We start from the raw sequence: 21,113 nt of genomic DNA, 5'->3' as shown, positions 1-21,113 counted from the left end.
CTCACTCTTATTCCCTCCTTCACCAAGTCCAGTTCATTGCACCTTCCAAACAGCCTGTGAAGCCTTCCATTTCTGTCTAAGCCACCATCTTTTCTCACCTGGTTTGCCACATACTAACCTGCTAACTGGTGTCCCTGCCTCCTCCCTCTCCTGCCCTTCTCCAACCCGTTCTTGGACAAACCAGAAGATTCTTCCATCGCTCCTAGGTTGATCTCCAAATCCCTTCCAAGCAGCCCTGCCTGATGAGGCCCCTGCTGCTCTCTGAGCCTCACTCCCTCTAGCCCACGTTCCCATTCTCTGGCCTTGCTCCTGGTCCTTGAATGTTTCATGCTCCTTCCCACCTCAGAGTCAGGGCACCTCTTGCCCTCTCTACCCAAAGACTTTCCCTTCCTGTTCTGCCCCTGCCCTTTTAGTGAAGTTCTCAGTGTAATGTCTGATTTTCAGAGAAGGCTGCCCTGCTTTGAGTGACTCCCCTCCTTCCTCTGACTCTGTTGGGTCCCCCCATTATAAGCTCCCACAGAACCCTGTAACTGCACATCACCCTAGAACCTAAGTAGGCTTTATGGCCTTTGCCTACTAAGCTGTGGGCTCCATGAAGGCAGGGCTGGTGCCCGTCTGGGTCACAGAACTGCCTCCCGATGCAGGACCCCTCCCCGGGTGTCCCTGGAGAACCTCCTCACACCTTCATCTTATTCAAGGACATCCCATAAAACCTCTCAAGTGTGGAAGAGCTTAAGTGAGCTCTGGCATCATGCTTCAACTTCTTCAGAAGCATAAGAGGAAGGAATGGATCTTGAATCTTACAGACGATTTTACAAATGTGTATACAACTGTCTATCCAGGATGTCTGGAGGAAGAGAGCTGGGCCCAGGGATGGTGATATTTGGGACTGGGACATGACAAACAGGTTTTGTGCTGCTTCCAGAACTGAATGTCCTCACACCCCAAGGGCATGCTGTGGTTCACAGCCAGGTCTGTCCTAGGGAATCCAAGCCCGATGGTTCCTTCTCTTCACCGTGAGCCCTCTGAGAAGTCCACTGCAAAAAAAGCCTAGACCTGATTAGAAAGCTGCCTCCTAAAATCCCCTTAGCAGAAAGTAGTTCTTCAAAAAAAACAGAAACAAACAAGAAACTCTACATCAAGCTGTACCAAGAGCCCTTGGGAACAAGAGTCCACCTTACCATCTCCTGGAGAAACCCCACTTCAGCTCTGGCCCTGGGGCTCTCGGGCAGAGCACAGGACTCCAGCTGGCCAGCTTCTTGACCTTTGTCCACCACCTTCTCTGGATCCAGCCTCTTCTGTAATTCACTTGCATGTTGAGAGTCCAGGGAACTTTCTGAGGTTTTCTTCTCCTCCAGTTGGGTGCCTGGCTCCAGGGAAAGGCTTTTGCTGCATTCTGTTGTCCTCACTGATTCTGGTGCTGGCTTGGCATCCTCGAGACCCACCTTCTTAGGTACAGAAGCTGCAATGAGGATGAGAGTTATCAGCTGAAGGAGATTCCATTTCAAGGGACACTGCTCCCAGCTCAGTCACTGCGCTGGATGACTCCTGCTTCACAAGGATGGAGAGAATGCTTGCGCTCTCAGCTCAGTCACTGCGCTGGATGTCTCCAGCTCACTACCCCCCTCCCTTCCTTTTCCCTTTCTTCCTAAGAATGTCCTGCCTTCCCATCTCAGACTCACAGACTGTCAGAGATAGGAGGAACCTCGAAGATCATCTAGTCCAGGGGTCCCAACTGGGGACCATTTTGCTCCTCCCCTCCCCTAAGGGCTTTGGCAGTTCAGGTTGCCACAGCTGGGTGGGGGATGGGGGGAGGGGTGGCTACTGGCATCTAGTGGGCAGAAGCCAGGACTTTACAAAACACAGGACAGTTCCCCACAACAAAGAATTACCCTGCCCCAAATGTTAATAGTGCCCTGGTTGAGAAACCCTGCTCTAACCTAACCTTTCACTTCACAGATAAGTCAGACCCTGAGAAATCATGTTGCCTAAGGTCACTGAAATCTATTATTTACACCAAGCTACAAAGATATATTATGATTATGATTGACAGCTTCCTGGGTGACTCTTCCCAGGTGTTATCTGTGTATCAGTTCAGATATATTTAAAGTAATTAAGTTCTGATCTAAAACATCTACCAAGGCAGGGGAGAGGGAAGCAGACCCTAAGTTTGGCCTCTACTGTTGTGCAGGAAGAAGGTCCCCTTTCATTGTCCCAGGCTGTTTTCACAGGGTAGAAAAAAGACTAAGTACCTGGATGGAGCTGGGTACATAGCAGATCCTCAAAAATGTTATTATTACTTACATTGGAATTAAAGAAACTGAGTTCAAACTCTAGTTTCTTAACGAATCTTGTAATCTTGGCTCAGTGGCATAATAACACATGATAATGCATTACAGTGTAAAAGAGACAGTGGGGGCAAAGCACCGGGACAGAGTCCCACATGCAGCACAAAGTCAGGAAAGGTCATTGGTTATGAGCGAACTCTGCTCATTGCCACTGGTTACGCTGGTGACTTAGATCAAGGTGTCTCACCACAGAGCCGACCTTGAAACTCCATCAGACCCAGGGACGGCATCCTGGTGTCTCAACTACTAACACCTCAGGAGTGACAACAGGGCAATTTTCCTCTGCCCATCACGAACCATATTTATTTCTAACCACTTAATTTAATTTTTGAAGATGTAAAACATCTACAGAGTTCAGAAGTTAAAGCTGTATACAAAGGTATGCTCAGGGAAGTTCTGCCTTCATCCTCTCTGCCCCACACCCTCTGCTCCACTCTCTCTTCTGGACCCTCACTTTTATTAGTTTCTGGCTTATTCTGCCATAGTTCATTTTTGCACATACAAGCAGATACTTGTACTGTATGTATTTTTGTTTCTCACCTTTATTACACAAAGTATAGTATATGATGTAGACAGTTTTATGCTCTTTTTTTTCTGTGAAATCTAGGCCATATTATATTTTGGAGTTTATAAGGAGACTGTTCTTTAGGATGTGGCTTCATTTGGGTTCCCCTCAGAGCAGACCTGAGCCAAGGTCTTGGCAGCAGGTAGATTATTTGGAAGGTGGTCTGGGAAGCAGGAGTGAGGAGCGGAACCAGTGATGGAAGGAAGTCGGGAGAGAGTAGGTTACTGAGCTGGTTACACAGTGGGCAACTGGAACACAATCCCTGGGGGCCCCCTGAGGAACCATGAGAAATGCACCCCACAAAGACTCCTCCAGAGGGTGGGAGGCTGCGGCATTAATCCACTGATTCCCTCCTCCTTATTGGTAGAGGGCTGCCCCAGTTAATCCTCTACACTTCTGGGCTATACTAAGTAAGGGTTGGGTGAGGGCCTCCCTTCAGAAAAAGCCCTGAGGGAGGAAACCAGAAACACGAGGTAGACGCTGGAGATGGGATGTCTTCTTTGTGCACAGGAGTCTGAGGACATGTGGAGTAGGGCCCATGAAGCTATGGGCTCCACTGGACTCAGGGGTGCAGATGCACCCTGGTTATTCCACCCCGTCTCCTGACAGCAGACGTCTAGGTTGTTTCCAGTCTTTTGCTGTTACAAATTAGCCTGTGAAATGCATATGTATTTTGTACTTGTGCAGCTAATTATAATTTAGGATAAACTCTTGGAAGTGAAATGTATGGGCAAAAAGGATAAATGCATCCATAATTGTTTAAAAATATATTTTAGCGTTCTACTAAGATCTCTTTGTTGGAAGTGTGTGTGTTTCTCTTTGTAGAACTCAGGGTCTTCTGTGTATCGACTGTGACCATGAATACGGACTCTTACCGTGAGGAGTGGAGGAACAGTCTGTGCTAAATGTGACTCGTTCAGATTGTTACACCCCTGTTACGCCTCCTTGCTCCAGCCCAGCCACATGTCCGCTCTTCTACCAGCAGGCCTCATACTTCTGTGTTCTGGTCCTCCCTGTGATTCGAATCTAATCCTTTCTTCAAGGCATAAGCCTAATAACACCTCTTTGGCACCTTCTCAGACCACTATCTCTCCTTTCCACCTCCTATAGCTCTCACTCTTATTCCCTATTTGGTGCCAAGTCCTCAGGTTACCATTTTCTTTTCATGTATACATGGCATCTATCTCTGGGTTAAGTTCCTCAGAACAGAGGCAGTATCTATTCCTAGAATTATCTGCTAAGGGACGATGGGTCTAGTAAATTCTTGTTGACTGATGGATTTGCCAGGTACTTCTAAGCTATAAAAGCAGCTCTGTAGTCAAAGGAGAAGGGCACTGTCAGGTTCCCACACAGGACACGCTATGCAGGAAGTGGTGACCATGGGAGCACAGGCTGCTAACTGTCCCTTGATATCCACTCTCTTCTTTAATTTGAAAGAGAACCCTTCCCAAGTTTTTTCTGGGCACATGGCTGTCCAGTTAGTGACATTTCTCAGCCTTGAAGGCTGGTGCGGCATGTAACTGTTGGCAGATAGGGCAGAAGTGGGAAATGATGGGTGCACCTTCTGGGACCATCCTTAATGGGAGCTGCTTGGCTGCTTCCCCTGACCCCCTTCCCATAGGCAAAAATGTGGGTGTGGGGGTGTTGAGCGCAGACGGACCACACAGGCAAGGACAACATCCCTGGGGGTGGCAGCTGGAACCTGGACCCAGAGTACTTCCTGGAGCACAGTCACCTACCTCCACACAGTTATTTGAGATAGAAATCAACTTCTGTTTTGTTTGAGCCCCTGTGATTTTGGTTCTCTCTGTTACAACAGCTCGGCCTGTACCTTAACTCACAGAACCGTGTATTTCTGAGATAGGTCTGCTGCCATCTCATACACACACACACACAAAATACAGCAAAACAAATTTTTGTAGGTAAGCTTAAATTTCAGATGTATGAAAATTTAACTATTAAAAAATTCTTCAGTAAAAGAAGGCAAATCCTTATATCTTTTAGGGTAATTTGGATTTTCATTTACCAGGTTTCCTTACAGCTATGGTTACTCTGGCCTCCCCCCAAGGAGCATTTCTCCTTGGGAACACAGGGAGGATTATTATAACTTAAGTCAGTTCATGAGCTCTTCCTCCACTTTTAGAAGGATCTAGTTTGTGGTCCTTCCATCAGCCTTGAATCAGATAACTCACTGAATGATCCTTCATTTTTTTTCATTTGGAGTTATCGATATATGTCAACATTAAAGTGTTACTTAAAGCGAAATACTTTATATCTCTTTTACTTTTTGTGTCTCACCTAGATTGGTCAAAAGTAGAAGAATTGGTTTGACCACAGTGACTAAATTTTTAATTAGATAACCTACAAAACTGTCTTTAATTATTTTTCTTTTACCCACTGCTACTGTTCAAAAGAAAGAAAAAATATTTTATTAAGAAAGGTAAAGTTCTGCGTTCAGGACAATTATAGAAGGAGATGAGAAACTTTAAGTTAACCTAATCCCATTGGAGAGAAAGGTAAGGAGACCTATTATTGGCCCAGAACCTTCTGGCATGTCCCTCTGGCCCTTGGCTGCCTGCTCTGAGCTCCCTTGTTCTGCTCTGACGGCCACCAGTCATAGGCAGGGAGGCAGGCTGGAGTCTCCATTAGTGTCTTTTTCAGACCAGTTTGACAGACGGGTTTTCTTAGTTGTGGAGGGAAGGAAGGAGAGACGGAAAGAGATAACAGACTGTCTCCAAAAGACCTCTTGGGGCCCAGGGACCCTCTCAGAGAGGATAACCAATCACACAAAAGCCTTTGGAAACACTTTTTTTCCTCAAAGGCTTCACTTCTCCTTCTAGCCTTCGCCCTGCTCCACCCACGCCAGTCCATGGAGCTTTCTCTGGACAGGGCATCACTTGACACCCCTGAGTTTTTGCTCACTTGTGCCCGCATCCTGAAGGGAAGGGGGAGGAGAAAAGGACGAATATGTACTGAGCATCTTCTGTAAGCCAAACCATGGGTAAGCATGTTATGGACATTCTCCCATTCAGACCTCACTCCAGCCCTTGAACAGCGAACCACCCTAGCTTTGCAGATGAGGAACAGGCTCAGAGATATCAACCACCCTGCCTACTGTGACACTGCCAAAAAGTGGTAAAGCTAGGATCTGAATCAGCCCAGATGGGGTCCCAAACCTACACACTCCCCACAATTTTCAGCTGCCTCTCAGCCCAGGATGCCCTTTGCCATTGTTTCTGCACTGGAAAAACCCCACCCACTTATGAAGGCCCAGCCCAAATGTCACCTCTTCCAAGAAGCCCTCCTGGAACTCTCCTGAGAGGACTGCCTCTTCTTGATGTGCCCTCAGTCCTTTCTGAACACCTCTGTCATACTTCAGGGACATGATACTTCAAAAATCCCAGAACGGTCTCCTGCTACTTCTACAGGCTGACCTTGTACTGGACTTCAGTACAGAGTTTCAGCTTCCCTTCCTAGTTTGGAAGGTGGCTGGGAGAAACAATCATGTCTTAACAATCTTTGCAACTCCACAGCCCGTACTGAACATGTGAGGAGCATGGTGGAATGTTTAAAAGCCTGCCATTCTAAAACTGGATTAAAATCCTGCTTTTTCCACTTCCTTGCTCTGAGTCATTGGGTGAGTTAACTGATTCTTCTCCAAACAAATGGGATAATAGTAACTACCTATACCTTATGGGGCCATTGTGAGGAGAAATGAGATAAAACATGTAGAGCACTCAGAATAGTGCCTGACACCATAATAGGCCCTCTGAAAAGCTAATATTAATAATGGAAATATTCTTAAACCACAATGAGCACTGGTTGGTCTGTCAGCCATCCTTCTCTTCGAGGTTCTCCCAATTTCCATTTTATGTGGCTATAGTTGGCTATTGATCACAAAACCCCTCCTCACTCCAGAGATGGCCCAGAGACTCAAGCTTAGCCAATCTTGGAAACCCATTTGCCCAGGAACTGTGATTGGCCCGAGGATGGACATATGGCCCAAGCAGGCCTAGTCAGAGTCCCCCCTGCATTTGATATAAGGAAATTGAGAGGAAGAGGCTCTTTCTCATTCCTGGGACTACTAGCCATGTTCTCTGCAAGTGAGAGGGAGAAATGGGGATGGATGGAGAGAGGTTGTGTCTGGAAGGGCTGACTCCCCAGTTTCAGGTCTGTAGCTCTTCATCCCATTGTGTGCGCGTCTCCTCCTGGTTTCTCGCTATGGGAGTGAGTAAATTAATAATAGGCAACAATTATTGCATACTGACTATATATTAGGCACTATTCCGAGAGCTTTACCTACATTAGCTGATTTAATACTCACAGCAAACTTAAGAATAAGATATGAATATTCATATCATTATAGGCCAAGAAGCTGTGGCACAAAGTAGTTACATCAACTTGCTGAGGGTCACCCAGTGACGTGGCTGGACCTGAACTTGGATCCAGGCAGCCTGGCTCCAGAGCCCACAGACTTAACCACTTCACTACATCAGCTTGCAACTCTGTTTAAGCAAGTTTAAGTCTGGTTTCTAATCTCTTGCAATAGATGGAGACCCTCTGTCCCCTGCTTTACCTGCAGAAGTCTCAGCTCCCAGGGGCTTCTCCTCCTCAGGCCACCCTCCACTCTCTGAGCCCTGGAAAGAAAACTCTTCCAGGCTGGAGAGGGAGTGCAGCTCCTTCGGGGGTGTTCTGCATGGAGTGCTGTTGGTGCTTATGACAGCTGACACGCGGAGGGGCACGGACACAGCAAAGGGCTCCGAGATGTTCAGGGCCTTGCGCTGGTGCCGCGGAGAGGGCTCCATCTGGAAGAGGCTGCTGGCGAAGACGGATTTGCTGGGGCTGTCGTTGGACGTGTAGAACATACCCAGCATCTTTGGGGCTGTCTGCTCGCTCTCGGGATCCTCAATCGGCCGGAACACCTTCAGCTGCTCAGGGGGTGGCCGGGCCTGGGCGCCCTGGAGTTGGCCTTGGTCGCCAGTCACGTCACAGCCCCCCTCAGCCCCCGCCGGCATCCCCTCCTGGCTCCATTCGCCCTCCTGCTTGCTGAGGTCACAGGAGCTGCCAGTGCTTGTCGAATGCATTTTCACTGCTGGGATGAAAAACCCACCAGTGGTGACTGTTCGATTGAAATTTCCTTTGGTTTCTTTCCCTAGTGAAAAAACAAAGGCATGGTCAGCAGCCTGCACACACACACAAGTGCACAGTCTTCCAGGAGGGGAAGGCACACAACCCTTAATGTTGGAAAGGCATAGCATTCTAACAAGGGCTTAGCCATCCTAACAGAAATGGGTAGGTCCTGTTTGGTTTATAAGAAAGGAAGCATCCTCTCAGGTGCACCAGACTGTGGTGAGTACCCTGATGGGACCATTTGCTATTACATCATGTGTGTTCGTTTTATCCTTTGCAGGCAGAGCAGTTTCGGAAGAAGGCCACTGCTCAGATGGCTAACCAAAGCAGTTCTCTCGCAAGCATTAAATGCAATCATGAAAAAATAAAAAGACGGAGGGGAGATGGTAGGAGGATGTCTGCTCAAACTGAAGGAAGAGACAAAAAGGGCAAAATAACAGAATCTTGTTTTATTTTAAAGCTTTAAAACTTATTATTTTACATCTCCTCTGGCAGATGGACCCAAACAGCAGTTTCATTTCTCAGCAAGGAGACAAATGCTATTCTCAGCCAGACTTTTCTCCCTTTTCACAGGCCTCCTCCTGCTGATTCAGAGGATGAGAAACTAGAAATGTAAATTAACTAAACCTTAGAAAGCCCATTTGTGAGAAGTGAGTTCCTCACTGACTTCAAATGAAAGCAAAGAAGAGAAAAATGTGCAGGAGAAATAAATAAGCTGGGAGACGATATGTGAGTTGCCTAGGATCTGGAAAATAATTCCCAACTAGCTACTGAGCACTACACTGGACATCTTAATGTAGCATTAGGTCTAAAATCCTGCGACCACTCTGTAAGGAAAATACACTAATTTCCTTTAACACATAAGGAAACTGACACTCAGAGAGGCTATTGAACCTGCCCAACACCCACAGAGGTGGTAACTTAGACTTTAAAATATGAAATTCTGCAAAACCAGGGCAGGAACTGCCTCAAGAGGGTTCAAACCAAAATAAATGGATGACCAAAAAAGGTGAGAAATTGCTAGAAATATTGAGTCAGCATAAAAAGAGGTCACAGAGTATCTTACCAGTTTAGAAATACTTTTAAGAAGTCATTCTAAGGGGTTTTCTATATTATTTCAGGCTGCCTCATTTAGCAAACAGCAAAATGTTTTGTATTCAAGGGATTGGAAAATCACAGGACATATGTGGGGGAGTTTAAACAGTGTGCTGCCAAGGAAGCCCTGTGCCTTATATCTTGTAGCAGTGCTTGGTGGCTGCTGAGCAAAAAGAGAAGTGAGAAGCACAGGTGAGTGGGCCCTTCAGGCTGGAGCCTAGGAACCAATGTGGTGAGGGGCTGCTGTGGTGTTAAGTGTCACCTTGCGTGCAATGGAACACACACCCACCCCAAGGAGGGATGACCAGCTACGTGCCAGGCTGGTGCCCACCAAGGTTCATTGATGGCTGAGTGAGTGAAAGAATGAATGAATAAATCTACCAACACAAAATCATGGCTTGACAGGTGTGATGAAACTAATGCCTGTGGAGAAATGCAAAGCAAGACATGTGAACATTAGGCGTAAAACCATGAGGTATAGACCAGTGCCTGGCTCTTCTTTATGCCCAAGGAGGAAGCTTTGAATGCCCTGGTTTTCAGGCGGTGTGCTGTTACCTGGCTCAGTTTGGAACGTAAGTAGCTTTTGCCTCTAGCTGTGGTTAGAGGCCGGCTGGGAAGAGGGATGGCCCTTTAGGCCTCACCCCATGGCGGTGGAATAGAGATGAACACAGGGCTGTGTGAGCCCCCTGGGTTCAGGGAGGGCCAGGGAGGGACCTGGGCCTGGGAGATTGTATGTGATTATGCGAGAGGAGGAGGCCGGCAGCTTATGTAGGTAAGTCTGGTGTGAGAGCTCCAGGCTCCGTGGTACTCCCTGGTTCCAAATCCAACTGTAAAAGCTCACCTTCCACAGGCACTGAGCACAGGGAGTCCATGCTTTTAGCTGGTCGAATAGTGGCCTTTTCCACTAGAGACAAGAGAAAAAATATCCCTGATAAATGCATATTAAGAGGAAGCATTTAGAACAATAGATCAGGCTTTAAGTATACAAAAGAACTTCTTGCGTTTAGGGAAGTTTTTCAAGTATTTACAATTTTTCCAGTTTGGACAACAGTCCCCCACTCTACCACAGATGTTCGTACTTTCTTAATGTGGCTTACCTTATAAAAACAGGGCCTTTGCAGATCAAAGTTCTATTAACTTTTTACAGATAAATAAAGGTAAATTACAATTTCGTCAAATAACTGTTGGTAAATGAGGAGTCCTGAACTCAATTTTATTATACAAAAAGGATTAAAAAATTCATCCATGGGCTTATTTCACTGAGCATAATACCCTCCAGCTCCATCCATGTTGTTGCAAATGGTAGGATTTGTTTCTTTCTTATGGCTGAATAGCATTCCATTGTGTATATGTACCACCTCTTCTTTATCCATTTATCTACCGATGGACACTTAGGTTGCTTCCATATCTTGGCTATTGTCAATAGTGCTGCAATAAACATAGGGGTGCATATGTCTTTTTGAATCTGAGAACTTGTATTCTTTGGGTGCTCAGTGAAATAAGCCAGGCAGAGAGAGACAAGTACCAAATGATTTCCCTCATTTGTGGAGTATAACAATGAAGCATACCTGAAAGAACAAAACAGCAGCAGACTCACAGACTCCAGGGAGGGACTAGCGGTTACCAAAGGGGAGGCATGGGGGGAGGGTGGGTAGGGAGGGAGGCAGAAGGGGATTGAGGGGTATTATGATTAGTACACATAGTGGGGGGGGATCATGGGGAAGACAGTGTAGTACAGAGAAGACAAGTAGTGACTCTGTGGTATCTTACTACACTGATGGACAGTGACTGCAATGGGGTTTTGGGGGGGACTCAATAATATGGGTGAATGTAGTAACCACATTGTTTTTCATGTGAAACCTTCATAAGAGTGTATATCAATAATACCTTAATAGAAAAATTGTATAAAAGAAAATGCATCCATTGGGCAGAATCCACAAGACTCTGGTCCAACCCTCATATTTGGCAGGCCAGAGAGCAGGATTCTTGGCTGCAGCTGTAACACGAAACACCCAGGGATTTGGTCCTCAGGTGAGGGAGCCCTTGGAACCCAGTCACCTCTCTCTCATGTGCAGTGCTGCCCCTTGACGTCTGCAGACTGGTTGCTTCCCCAGTGATCTTACCCACGAGTCTCACCCTGGAGAAGATCCCAACCAAACAAACCTTTTCTGAGCACCTACCACGTGCCTGGTGTACTCTATGCATCTTTGCAAGCCACCTAAGCCGATTCTTGGAGGAGTGTGGTTTAAATAAGGAAAAACTTATTCCAGAGATAGGATTAGACACTTTCACAAGTATCTTCTCTTTTCACAGAGTTGAATTGGCTGGAAGGTAGTTTGTTTCTTGGTCAAACTTGCTAGGAGGGCAAGGGGGGCGAGTGGGAGCCCCAGGACTCGTGGCTATAAGGTAACTCTGGATTCAGATAGGTCTGGTTCTGAATCTCAACTGTGTCACTTTTTGAGTTTACTCAGATGAGCAGCTTACTTTCTCTAAATTTCAGTTTTCTTACATGTAAAATAAGGAAAAATAGGTCTATTGTGAGGATTACATGAGTAGCCAGTATAAAATAATTAGGTCATACTAACCCAGAATAGAGTAAATACTCAGTAAAAGGCGTTGTTATTCAGAATAGACCTGAATATCCTGACATATCAGCAACAAACGGGAACCCAGGAGACGGCTCTGTAAGAAGCACCCAGAATTGGCTCAAAGTGGGCTGTTCTGTCTTTTATTTAAAGTTTCCCCCTTTTGTCCTCGTTGCTCCAAATCCTGCTCCTTCTGTGAGGCTCTGAATTAGCCTCTTGGCCTCCCCTGCTCAGGGCTTCTGTCTGCCTGGGACCCACAGTGGGTGGACACAGCCATCTTCATTCAAACCCTTGCAGACAGCAAGATCGCCCCAGCCTCCTTACTTCCAGAGGTAAGCTGAATGCTTATCCTGGGAAGATCTGCTGTCTCCACTAGTTTACCAGCTGACCTATTACCCTGACACTGCCTGGCCAGCACCCCTCGTTTGTATATTCTGAGAGAAGTTTTTCCTTTGCTTTCCAGGGCCTGCATTTCTGGAATTTCTCTGCCTCATGTGTCCATAGTGATCGGGTGACCCTGAGTGTCACAGACGATGGACAAAAGTTGTGTCCGCAGGGTGAACAGTGCTCACCTTTCCTGTTGGACCCTTCTTCTGATGGTACAGCTCCTTGTGGCCTCGGAAGCCACAGCAGCCTCTTTTGGGAACAGTCCCCAAGGATTCTCTGGCTCCTTTTCTGGATAGTAACTAAGCACTCAAGGTTCCTTGACTGTATTTAGATTGTGTTTTTTCTCGGGGACCTTCATCTGGCCTCACAAAGGTACATCCATCAGTTCTCTGGCAGCCTCGGGGTCCTTCAGTGCCCTCTCTTAGATTATCTCTATGGTTTGGGGATGTCCCTGCCCCAAGAAGTTCACTTGAGAGAGTTCCTTGCACTCTTTGATAATATTTAAATTCTAGTACACCAGTGTCTGGGAGACCCCAGACTTATGTATCTTCATTTAGTCAATACCCCAGCTTTTCTTATCCTTCATTTCTTATTTCTGTTCAATTTTCTAAATGTGAATAAACACCCTCCCACCCCTGCTCCCTCCCCAGGTCCCTAGTGCTATTCATGGTGAAGCAATTTTTAAAATTCCCTTAGATGTGGCATTTTTTTTTTAAAGATTTAAAAACTTATTTAATTATGTTAATCCACTGATTCACTTTTTTCACATGCGTATTCAGCATGCGAGTCCATGTGCCCCTTACAGGGACCACACTGGTGGATTATGATCATAAGCCCAGTCTTTAGTTTGGAGGGGTCCTCCAACACTCTTCTGGTAAAAAATGGCTGTTCAGGAATAGTCAAGGTCACTGAGAGCCACTTGTATTGACACTGATGGTTCTTAAATTTCACCCCTGAATCCCATAAAAATTCAGTCATTTGGTGATCTATCTCTTATTGGTTTGTTCATAAGATCTTAGACCAGTGGCTTTCAACTCTGACTGCTTACCAGAATCACCTGGGGAACTACTTAGAAATGCTCAGGGCTCTGACTTCACCACAGACCTCCCGAGGCCAAGCTGCTGTGGGTGTGAGCCTCTGTGGGGCACTTGGGAGGTGCAGCCATGCCGAGAAGCTCTGGCCAAGGCCATCCTGTACATTCCGGGAGTTTACCGCCCTTTGATACAGCACCCTGGACTTCTTCCGTTTGAAAACTACATGAGGGTGGAAATCCTCCTAAGTCAAGATCAAGGCAAATCTTTTTTTTTTTTCATTTTTGCAGGTTTGTTTTGTTCAATTGTTTTTGATTTTTCATTACTTAGTGAATGTCTTCTATTGTATAACAGATTCTGTAACCAAAATTCTCTCTTTGATGTGCTTAAGTAAATCTCTTATTATTAGCTCAGAAGTTTCTTGTCAGGTATCCCTCCCCTCAAATTCTCCTTGGAGAATCCTAATTTCTGACTTGTATCTTACCTGCCATACCTGTGGCTAACAGTCCTCTTCACCTGGGCTATCTTTCCATTTTGTGAGAGACATATTTCTCCATATGATGAATATTGTAGATGCCTACCCAGAATCCACTTTCCTTCCTCCTTCTCACAGAGGCCATAATTTTGGGTGCATCTGACTGTCACCGTTTCTCACACTGGTGACTGGTTCCTGAACTCAGGCCTGCACAGGTCAGCAGAGGGCACTCCCTTGGCCACAGTGAAGGCAACTGAGGCAAGCACGGGGGCTGGGTGGGGGCTTCTAAGGGAAGAAGGGTCCCTACTCTTAGGAGCTAATGACCAGAAGTGATGGTCTTTCTCCTGAACATAGTGATAGTCAAACGTAAAGCCTAGAAGTACTATAGAGCCACTTTGTTGCAGCAGAGAAGCCAGTCTGGGTATGATGCTGACCCACAGGTCAGGGCAGAGCTGAGAAAACATGGAGAAATGGAGACAGAGCCACTGCATTAAACCACCCCTGAGACTGTTCCTTCACCAGAGTGTTCATGTACAGAAGCCAATAAATTCCCTCACTGCACAAGCCAACTGAGTTGATTTGCTATTATTTACAGCATAAATCATTGTAACTGCCATACCCTGTAGCATCCCTCATTGCTCCAGGCAATCGTGAAGATGTCTAACATCTATGACCCCAGCATATACTTATCGCTGTGCTCAAGGAAAGTCCTTAAAAACATTATCTTCATTTTTTTCCTATAGGCATTAATCCCCCCCAAAATCTTTATTATTAATGTTTTCAAATATTTAGAAAAGTTGAAGACTTCTAAAGCTACCACCTCAGTGGGCATTTTGCTCTGTAATTGCTTTGCTTATCTATATTTATATCTGTTTCTACTGACCTACCTGCATTATGCTGAATAATATGAAAATGAGTGTCAATACTTCAACATTTCATCCCTAAGTACTTCAACTTTAGTCTATGCCTCCTAAGAACCCCTAGCATATTATGAAAATTTACAATTCCTTAATATCATCTAATAGCCAGTCTATTGTCCCTCATATTATCTCCTGTAGCCTTTAAAAAAAAAAAGAAAAACAAGCTCCAGTCAAGGTCTGCTCACTGCATTGGTACATTTACCTTTTATAATCTTTTTTTCTGAACTACTGCCCCCATTTAAAAAATGACACTTATCTGTAACATTAAATTACTAGAGGTCACTGTAAGATTTTTCTTTGGTCATCCCTTTCTGACACACTATTCAGCTGGTTATACCCCTCATTGTATAGTGTTTCCTTAATTCCTTCCCGCATCAGTTCCTATTCATTACTAAGATATAATTCCCACAGGGTAGCCTTCCTATTTAAAAAAATCATGAATGTGACCCTGGGAAAGAAGGAGCAGGTCTCCTTTACAGTCAAGTTCAGTTAATACATGTAGAAGGAATAATGGAAATAGAAAATGGCCATTTGATAAACACCATAGTCAAAATTGCACAGGCAAGAACCATTGATGGATGGTAAAATTCATGGATAAAAATTTGGTAAGAAACAGGATATTTTCACAGTCTCAAAATATCTCCTACAATATACTTAATAACAGAGAAAAAAGTAGCAACTTTATAGGGACAAAACCTTGTAGACAGCACTTAAATCAAATGATCAAAGTTAGCCAAGTCAGCAATAAGATACTGACATCATGTGCCTCCTGATATGACACACTGAGATGGGCACAGCATCCCTCAATCTAGTCATGAGAATAAAGCAGACAGACCCAAACCACTGAGGTATATTCTACAAAATAAATGGCCAGCGCTCTTCCAAAGGGTCATGGTCAGAAAGACCGAGGAAATGTCTTAGATTGGAGGAGATGAAGAAGGTAAGACAACTAAATTCAATGTGTACTCCTGGGCCAGAAAAAGGACATTACTTGGACAACTGCTCAAATATGAGTAAGGTCTTTTAAGTTATTTAATACTATTATACTGGTATTAATTTTCTGGTACTGATGATTGTATTACAGTTATGTTGTGAAGGGGATAAAGGTTCACTGTGTACTGTTTTTGTGACTTTTGTAAATCTAAAATGACTTTTAAGAAAGATTCCCTAGTTAATTTATAAGTTTATCTTTCAGGGCTAGTGAGTTTGATATGATCAAACCAAAGACTTAAGGAGCAGTGCTAGGAAAAAAAAATACACACACACACACACACACATGTATGCACATATGATCATGGAACATATATATTGGTCTCTGCTCCCCATTCCTGGCAGTGAGCTCCTACAGCCCTTGTAATTTTGTGGGTGGCAGGAGTGTCTTTTGTTCTAATGAGGCAGCTGAGAGCTGGTCACTGGAAAGACTAAGCCATGATCAGAGGCTTGGAATTTTCAGTCCTGCCCCTTCTCTTGAGAAGGAGAAGGGCTGAAAATGGAGTTAAGGATGGATTATGCCTACATGATAAAGTCTTCATAGTATGGGGCTTAGAGAGCCTCATAGTGGGCAGATACATCCACACTGGGAGAGGGATGCACCCTGACTCCATGAAGACAGGAGTTTCTGCACTCAGGACCCTCCCAGGCCTCACTTAGGTGTCTCTTCGTCTGGCTGTTCATCTGTATCCTTAATATATATATAATAAACTATATATAAACTATATATATAGTTTAATAAACTATATGTAATATATAAATATATATATAATACATATATATATATATTATATAAGTAAATGTAAGTGTTTCCCTGAGTTCTGTGAACTTCTCTAGCAAATTAATTGAACCCAGGGAGGCAGTCATTGGAACCTCTGACTTCTAGCCAGTCAGGTAGAAGCACAGGTGTAATCTGGACTTGTGACCAGTGTCTGAAGTGTGTATATGTGGTGGGGATAGTCCTGTGAGACTGAGCACTTAATCTGTGGAATCTGCCACTATCTCTGAGTAGAGTGTCAGAACAGAGTTGAATGGAAGGACACCGAGCTGGCATCCCAGAGAATTGCTTGTTGTGGGGAAAACACTCCACACATGTGGTGACCAGAAGTGTCAGAAATGAAGTATTCTGTGTGAGTAGTAAAGAGGCACTTGGGTGTCTGGAAAAATTTTTGTGTGTGTGTGGAAAATTTTTGAGCATTTCCAGACCCCAAAAATAACCTCTCTTGGGCTTTTCTGATACCATAGGGCACATCTTGCTAATGGAGGCACAAAATAAATCAAGACAAAGCACAGGTGCCTATAGACACAGTTCAAAGTTGCATATGGCAGCTGGTGGCTGAGACGCCGAGTGTGTTCCGGGGGAAGGAGTTTGGCAGTGGGTGTGGGCTGCCTCTATAAGGGCTCGCTGGAAAACAAATGCTGAACACTATTTTCACTTTTTGCCTTTTTCATAAAAATGAAAATCCTGTTTGGATTTTTCTCAGTGAGTGTAACAAGTACTAATGTAGGTCTTTCGTGAAAATGAAGTGGCACAACATGAACTTTTGAAAAGCAGGGGATACCTGTGTAGTTCATAAAACGTAACTGCCATTGATTCTTACCTGAGAGCCTCTGTCCTCTCACAAATACACTCCCATTTCTACTCAGCTTTGATTTGGAGTCTGATCCAGAACGTCCCAAGTTAAATATGGATTTCCACTTCTTTGATTTACTGGAGAGCTTTCTTCTAAAAGAACCAAGCCATAAGGGATTAACTTAGTAACGGGTCATTTCAATGGGACTTTTCAATTGAGAAGGAATACCCCAATCATGTTCTTAGATAAGAATGACTGACATTTCAGGAAATTTCTCTGTAAAACCTAAGTTGAGCCTTACTCTCTCACTGTCCGGGGATGCCCTAGATGACCAAGCTAAGCTTTCGTGAGCCAGAGCAAAGGACCACCTTCCCCAGGGAAGGGGCAAAGGCATGTAGTAACAGCAGGGGTCAGGCAAACAAGCAGGGATGGGTGGGAGACTTAGAGGTCACAAGCAACCCCACAGTTCTGAGAGTCCCAGCAGGAGTGCTGGTAAGCACTGTAGTCCTAGGTTTTCAGATATCTGCTTTTCACAGGAGTAAACATGAAAGACCATAGACCTCAGTTCTGTTAGGCTCCCTACGCTTCAGTCATACTGCTAGGACATCTACAGGTGAGGAAAGGGCTGGTGAACACCTGTGTGGACTAAAAAGGGGGTAGATGAGAAAGCACCTTGCAAAAGAGTGTGCCTCGGGAGAGGTGCAGGCTGCTGGGTGTGGTCATGCAGAGAAATGCAGAGGGTAATCTGAGTGTCTTCTGCCTTGCCCTTTCATTTCCTGCTGCCTCTCACCATGCTTCTGCTGGAGGCAGGAAAAGGAGAGGGCTGGACTGGGTCCAGAGAGCCTGGCGCCACCAGGGGTCAGCATGGAGGCCTTGCCCTGCTCTGGCTCAGCCCAGCCATAGACTTCCTGAAGTTCCAGGATGAAACCCTGCAACCTGTGGGTTCCACAGAGGACCTTTTCTTCCACAGGTTTCTCATAGAACATGCAGATTGCAAGCCCAGCATGTTTTTGCCATCAATCAGAGAGAGATCTGCAGTGCTGGGTCATTCTTTTGGATCTGGCCTGCTTTTTTCAAGCACTTGGCCTCGGGGTATATTTTACAGGGTTGCATACCTTAGGGTACTGCAAACCCCAGGTGTGGTTGAAGTTCACAGAGAAAATGCACCTGACGGTCTTTCTGTTCCTGATCCCTGGGCGGAAGTCTTATTCTCCAGGGATTTAGGGAGAGGAGTAATGGGGCTCAGTCTCAAGAGAGGATGATCCAGGCCCTCCAGGAAAGGGAGGGGCTTCTCACCAGGGGAATCCAGGTGTGCCACTCCCATAACACGCAGTGTGGCAGCATTCCTTTTTCTTCCCCAGAGGGAAGGAGCCGTGCAGAACTGGGGAGGGACTGACATGATGTCTGGGTGTCTGTTTTCACACCTCTTCCCGCTAACCAAACAGCAAGGATGACACTGTCCAGTGAGAAGACTGCCTGTCCACCCCTCCACCCACTGTCTGCCTTGGATTTAGGGCTCCTGCTTCAATCCCTGCCTGCTGTTTACAGCAGGGGTGTGCAGGCAAGGGTGAAGGAGGGATGTATGGAGACCAGGGTTGCAACGCAGGAGGTGTGATGGAGACAGGAAGAAAGAAAGTATCCTATGAATGAAAATGATGTTTGGTTGGTTTTTGTTTGGTTTTTGAAGAGGAGGGAGGGCTCTGACGAGGGGAGAAACGAAAACTGGGGCTAGAGTCCCCAAATACTGCCTATTGGGAGCTCTTAGTCTAGAGTGGCACGATGTCAACCTGTCCTCCATTCACCTCTATGGCTTTATGATGTCACCTGGAGGTGGGGGTGGGGGAAGGGGGTCAAGGTTTTGTTTTTAGCAAACTTTCTTTTGAAAATATCAAGTCTGCTTTGTCTAAACTAAGGAGTAAGGGATTTTAGTTATAACTCTCAAGTCCTATGAGCCCCACCCCCATCATGGCACTGGGGGTCTCTGCTGGGAGACCCAGGGTCTTGATAACTTTGGGGCAGTGAGTGAAGGCATCTGCCATTGGCGACAGAGAGTTATGGAGACACTGCCTTCTCTTCTGCAATGTTTCCTTACACCCCAACCCCTGCTGCGATCATGGCCTGGAGAATAGATAACTTTGTCCTCTGCCCCTTCCACCCAAATATCGCTCAGAACTTAGAAGAGTGCCCCTTACTTGTTTTCTGGTAACTCAAGGACAGTGTGGAAGAGGGTGCCCATGGGAGGGACAATCTCAGGCAAGCTATTCTCCCTCCTTTCCTTTCGAGCAGGATGGTTAGTAGCCAGGCTCCGGGCCTGAGCTTCCTCCAGGCTCACCAACTTCATGGGCAGAGAGAGGGCAGGTAAGGTCAGACTCTTCGTGATGGGCCGGTTTTCTATACAGAAAAAAAGAAGGGCTTAGTTGTGGGAGGAGGGCTATGTACCAGGTCCAGCCAGATTTTCCCTCCACAGCCCTGCCATCCCCAGCCTCCTGACAGGGGGCTTCTCTTGGGCATGGTGGGGCCTGGGGTAGAGACTTGCACAGAGGAAACTGACAACCTCCTATCCAGACAAGCCAGAGGACTTCAGGAGGTAACCTGCATTTCCTATACTTTTCAGAGAGGATTCATTCATTCATTCATTCATTCATACAACAAACATTTATTGAGCACTTACTACGGGCCAGAGGAACAGCAGTGGGTCTTAATCCCTAGAAAAGTGCTTTGCCAGGTGAGAATGTATGTCCAGCCATAGAGGTTGTTCACTTAACCAGGGTAAGGCAGGAGACGGTCCCTCTCTGTGCAGCTGGAGAACACACTCTCTAAGGCATTGTATGACTGGAGCCTGTACTTCGCCTAGGTCACCTAAGCTTATATCTTTGCCATGGAAAGACATTTTATAGCCTATAGTATTTCCTAAAAGATAAGTGGCTTTACTCACTGCACAGTCATCTCTGAGTGTATGCAAGCTAATCTTTCCTTCCCTTTTTCTTTTAGAAATGGAAGCAATGGTGACAGATCAGTGATGCACAGGATTATCTCTTTCTCCAAGTCAGTGGTTCTCAATTTGGGGCAATTTGCAACCACATCCCCTGGCCCCCAACCAGGGACATTTGGCAATGTCTGGAGATAATTCTGGTTGTCTGGAGACATTTTTGTGGGAGGGCTACTGGCATCTAGTGGGTAGAGACGAAGGATGCTGTTGAACACCCTATCATGCACAGCACAGTGCCTTACGAGAACCATCCTGTGCTCAACATCATGAGCGCCAAGGTTGGAAACCCTGATCATGCTAAAAAAAATAGGAGGTCTAAATTTGCCTCTGTTTAGTCTTTTGGCAACATAGCCAGTTTCTGTAGCTTTAGAAGATGTGAAGAGACTCAAAGAAAACTTGGACCAACTGAGACTCAGAATGATTTCTGGAGTAAGCCACCCCTAATTTTCAGAAAGCACCTGGTTGGTGCTGTTTCTCTTTGCCGAGCATGACCCTCTCTTGATGGAGGGATATAAAACCACTGAAAAAAAGGCCTTGTAGAAAACAGAGATGATATATGACATTGGGTGTTTCCAGGGAGAAGAACATGGCAGCCATCCAGTGGGACAGCGGGTAAGTCAATCTGCAATACTAAAAAACTTTCAGTAAAGTTTCTGGCCTTAGACCACTTTTCTGACTTAATCCAAAGGAGGTTAAAATATTTAAATATAACATAATGTCAATATTTGTTCATAGGTTCTAGATTATGATGTTATTATTTAATTATTTACTTATTAAAAAAATTAAACTGTTCTGGGAGCAACTGGAACAACTAGAAGAACACCTGTGGCCAGGCCAGGGGCCCTGGGTTAGCACCCACCTTTCCCCTGGTTTCAGGCTCCGGGATCCTGAGGCCCACTCGTCGTTTCCGCTTAGATGTTCAGTAGGCGTCTCTAACTTTAATTTTACAGCGGAGCTTGTGATCTCTGCTCCTCGCTTCTAAACTGGCAGCCCCTCCCATCTTCTCCAAATGGCACCACGGATC

At 45.6% G+C, this 21,113-nt stretch overlaps 1 protein-coding gene across 1 annotated transcript in view; it reads right to left on the bottom strand.

Moving 5' to 3' along the window:
• Positions 1-21,113, bottom strand: part of ARHGAP31 (Rho GTPase activating protein 31) — a 110,283-nt gene that overhangs the window by 8,386 nt on the left and 80,784 nt on the right. Inside the window, exons 7-11 of the mRNA XM_036883482.2 lie at positions 19,293-19,491; positions 17,128-17,252; positions 9,980-10,042; positions 7,490-8,065; positions 1,182-1,462 (exon numbers count right to left, since the gene is read on the bottom strand). Of these exons, the coding sequence (XP_036739377.2) occupies positions 1,182-1,462; positions 7,490-8,065; positions 9,980-10,042; positions 17,128-17,252; positions 19,293-19,491 (1,244 nt within the window). The remainder of the gene's footprint in view (positions 1-1,181; positions 1,463-7,489; positions 8,066-9,979; positions 10,043-17,127; positions 17,253-19,292; positions 19,492-21,113) is intronic.

Source organism: Manis pentadactyla, chromosome 1 (assembly GCF_030020395.1).
Source record: "Manis pentadactyla isolate mManPen7 chromosome 1, mManPen7.hap1, whole genome shotgun sequence".
NCBI lineage: Eukaryota > Metazoa > Chordata > Mammalia > Pholidota > Manidae > Manis > Manis pentadactyla.
This window is presented reverse-complemented; position numbering and strand designations above follow the sequence as displayed.